The 3413-nt window shown below is 49.5% G+C and overlaps 1 protein-coding gene across 1 annotated transcript; it reads right to left on the bottom strand.

Annotated features, from left to right (window-relative positions):
• Positions 1-1185: 1185 nt before the first annotated feature.
• NEUTE1DRAFT_52109 (uncharacterized protein) lies at positions 1186-2839 on the bottom strand (the record flags this gene model as incomplete). Its single annotated transcript, XM_009857259.1, has 3 exons — positions 1186-1293; positions 1404-2286; positions 2754-2839. 3 exons carry the CDS (start codon positions 2837-2839, stop codon positions 1186-1188), a joined length of 1077 nt encoding a protein of 358 aa, XP_009855561.1.
• Between the last annotated feature and the right edge of the window lie 574 nt (positions 2840-3413).

Genomic DNA, 3413 nt, shown 5'->3' on the forward strand with positions numbered 1-3413 from the left:
AAGAAGTAGCCAAACGCGACAGAAAGAGAGGAAGGAGTGGGGTAGTAACAGAAGGACAGGACGAGTGAATGGAAATACAAGTGAATCGTTTTCTGAGAAAAGGCAAGACCCGCAGCCTGAACGACGTTCTGCCCGTCTAAGCGGTGGTCGAATTATACCTGTACATATGCTCGCCCACGCTGGCACCACCGGATTACTTCACGGTTCACGAGGCCAGCCATAATCGCAAAAATCATGATGGTAAGCAGGGCAACCTCCAGCCAGCAAGTGAACCATCACAGATGAATAGATCCGCAGTTGTGTTATCCACGACCTGTGCGAAGTCTTGGACTACAATACTTGGTGCCTTCCTACTAACACGATTTGTACTGTCACCGTGGCATCCAACTTGCTTTCATCCAATGTTTAATCGAGTGACAGTGTACTCGTGAACTTTAGAAAGTAAACGTTGTTCAAGAAAACAAGGATGTAAACAGTAATGCGCGTTTCAAGTTGTTTCTCGATCTATGCTAACTACTTTTTGTGGGCATCGCCCTGGGTTTGCTGTGATCTGCCATCAATCTCTCTTAACCCTCCCCCCGAAGTTCATTGACGCATTTTGGGACCATTCGATGGATGCTGTGCTGGTTTATACGGAGAGCAGATCAGACTGGAAGAGAGACGGTAGTGAAGGATACTGTGGTACATGGAGGTGGTTACCTCATGTAAATGGATACAATGAAATTACCCAAAATGCCCATGGTCCGTTATTCTATACCGTAGCTGCTGTCCTCAATTTGGCTGGATCAACCTCATCCTCCATATCAGTCTCAACCCGACTCTTTGCAATTCTTGTTCTCGTCTTTGACACGGACCTTGTCGCTCCCTTCCACGCTCGAAACACTAATCCCATGAACCACTTGTGAATAACATCACCGTAGTCCAGCCATACCCGCCAAAAGACCACGATGGCGATGGTTGCTGGTACGGTCGTGACAAAATAGATCCATAACTCGTCGGAGACTTCCCATGTGCCATTGTCGCCGTACGTGAAGAAAGTGGTGCTGAAGAGGGCCTGGCATCACGTGGCTCTGGTGGTTAGCGGACAGTCAAGTTCAAGCGAGGAAGGGGCGATGGGTACTCAAAAAGGAGACGGAGGACTGAAGATGCACGGCAGTCAAGACTGGTTGAAAGGGAATTCAGAAACTACGCCAGGGGACATACCGAAATGAAAGTGGCAGGCAGAAAGATCATGGTCAACAGCGCTATTGACTTCATGACGCTGTTATCTTGTCTGGCAATATTGTTGTACGCCTGTTTTGGTTTTGGTTTTCCATCAGCATCATGTCCTCACAAAAAGTTCACCACCGGCAAAAACAACCTGAGAAATGCGTGATCAAGTGAAAAAGCAAGGTTTAACTTACCAGTCCAACCTCGTTCTTCAACCTCTGCAAACTCGAATCACTCCTCAGCTTCAAACTCTTCACCAACGAAATCTGAAACTGCGTATACTCCCTCGCCTGCGCTCTGTACGTCAGAGTCAGGCTGTAGCCCAAGCGGCTGCCACTGCCACTGCCACTGCGCTGTCCATGGGCAATACTTTCATGAATATCTCGCTGATATCTTCCCAACTGCTCGATCGTCTGGATCGCCGCCTCCAGCACCTCGGACGAGTGGTATGCGTGCCTTGCGTGGTCGTGGATCTGCTCAAACAGATCGTGCCCATTGAGCCGCGACTTTTCGAGGAGCCGGATCGGATCACGCACGCGCCAAACGGAAATGTCGGAGTAAACGATCATGATGTCTAGGAGGTCGGCGTGGAGGGCGAAAGGGTCTGCTTGGGCGGCTTCCGGGAGACTCAGACTCTTCTTCTTCTTCAGCAGTGCATCCTTGAGGCGCTCAGGGAAATCAGGCGGAGTGTCGATACACAGGACCCGACATTTGCCTGGCGCATCCCAGCGGGTGAAGACGCTCATTTCGAACCACTCGTATCCTTCTTTGGAGTTTTCAGGGACGTATTCGGGCTCTTCGTCGTGAGGTTTCTGCTCATCCTGGAAGGAGTCAATTTTGCGGACCATCTTTGCGAGATAGTGGAACCATGTCGTGCAGGATGTGAGTGTAGGCGTAGCGTCTTGCTCCCCAAAGGGATTATTAGTCTGCTGCGGTTCTTCGAATACTGGTCGACATCCTGCGTAGCCGTTCACTTCGAAGCAGGTCCTGCTGGCGACGAAGCTGGGGACGTTGAGGGCGGCAAGGAGGGCTTCGCGTCCTCCGTTTACGGACGGGTAGTCATCTTTGTGCATGAATCTGAGGTACATAGATCAGCCCCTGCCCAATGCTTTCATTTTTCTTCCCCATTTTCTTTTGATCCGCAGCTAGACTGACATGTAGCATTGATCCGGTAGGCCACCAAACTCAGGGTGTAAGAGGTCAATCAATGTCGAACAATCAACATATTTTTCATGAATCGCCCAGCTTGCCCCCTTTTCTGCTAAGTCCCGAATATGTTAGCTTAAACAACCACAAGAGCTGACGTACATAACCAGGTCAAACTCACAGGGAGAAAGTATCCTAATTCCGAGACGAGGACCCATTGTGGTTTCAGTCACTATGTAGCTGGAGAAGCTTGGAATATCACGAGGCTCCGCTCACCCGAGGAATATATTTATTGAGTCGCAAAAGGCCTATCCTTTGCTTTCGTAGCACGACAGCAGCAGCCTTGTTTTGGTCGGAGAGCCCCGCGTTGGGCCTCGATTGAGGTTGATCATCCATACCTAGGTACACAGCCACCTCGCCAAACAGCCTCGAGCCAGCCTAAAAGGCTCAGGAGAATTCCACTCGCCACGTTGACTGCAGCCATTGGGCCCAATCAATCGATGAGTAAGTGTCATGTGCAATCTCACCGTAGGAGTGGTGCGATGCGGCATCAATATGTCGAGAAAGGATCATGAATTTTAATTGACAATGAAAGTCGCATCTTTGCGTCCAGCTATCGTCCTCACAACAGACGTGAAAATAGGGCAAGGAGGAGTTGTATGTGGTGTCTGAATGGGGAAAGGGTTAGGGCTTGCCGTCTCTTTTTTCCTTATATGCTACCAGCCAGCTTGGGTTCCTTGATGCCATGCGCTCCCGGTGATTACTATCATTATTAATGACTAGCAAAATAATAGCCAACTTCCATTTTGAGTCTCTGGGCAGACTTCCAGAGTAACTTGGTAGAGGCGAAAGTTGCACCTCCCCTGGGTATATTGACGGTGCTGAGTTACAATTCGAGCGCTTCGAGAGCTTCGGAATTAAGCACCTCACCTAGCTCCTTCACGTGCTACCGTAGCTCCCCTCTATACACAAAACACATTTGTAAACCGTTGTTTTGGAGCGTCAAAGAATCAAGGACGTCTCTGCTACATGTTGTATAGTGGCGACGCATAAAATCG

This window comes from Neurospora tetrasperma (assembly GCF_000213175.1).
Source record: "Neurospora tetrasperma FGSC 2508 unplaced genomic scaffold NEUTE1scaffold_81, whole genome shotgun sequence".
In the NCBI taxonomy this organism is placed as follows: domain Eukaryota; kingdom Fungi; phylum Ascomycota; class Sordariomycetes; order Sordariales; family Sordariaceae; genus Neurospora; species Neurospora tetrasperma.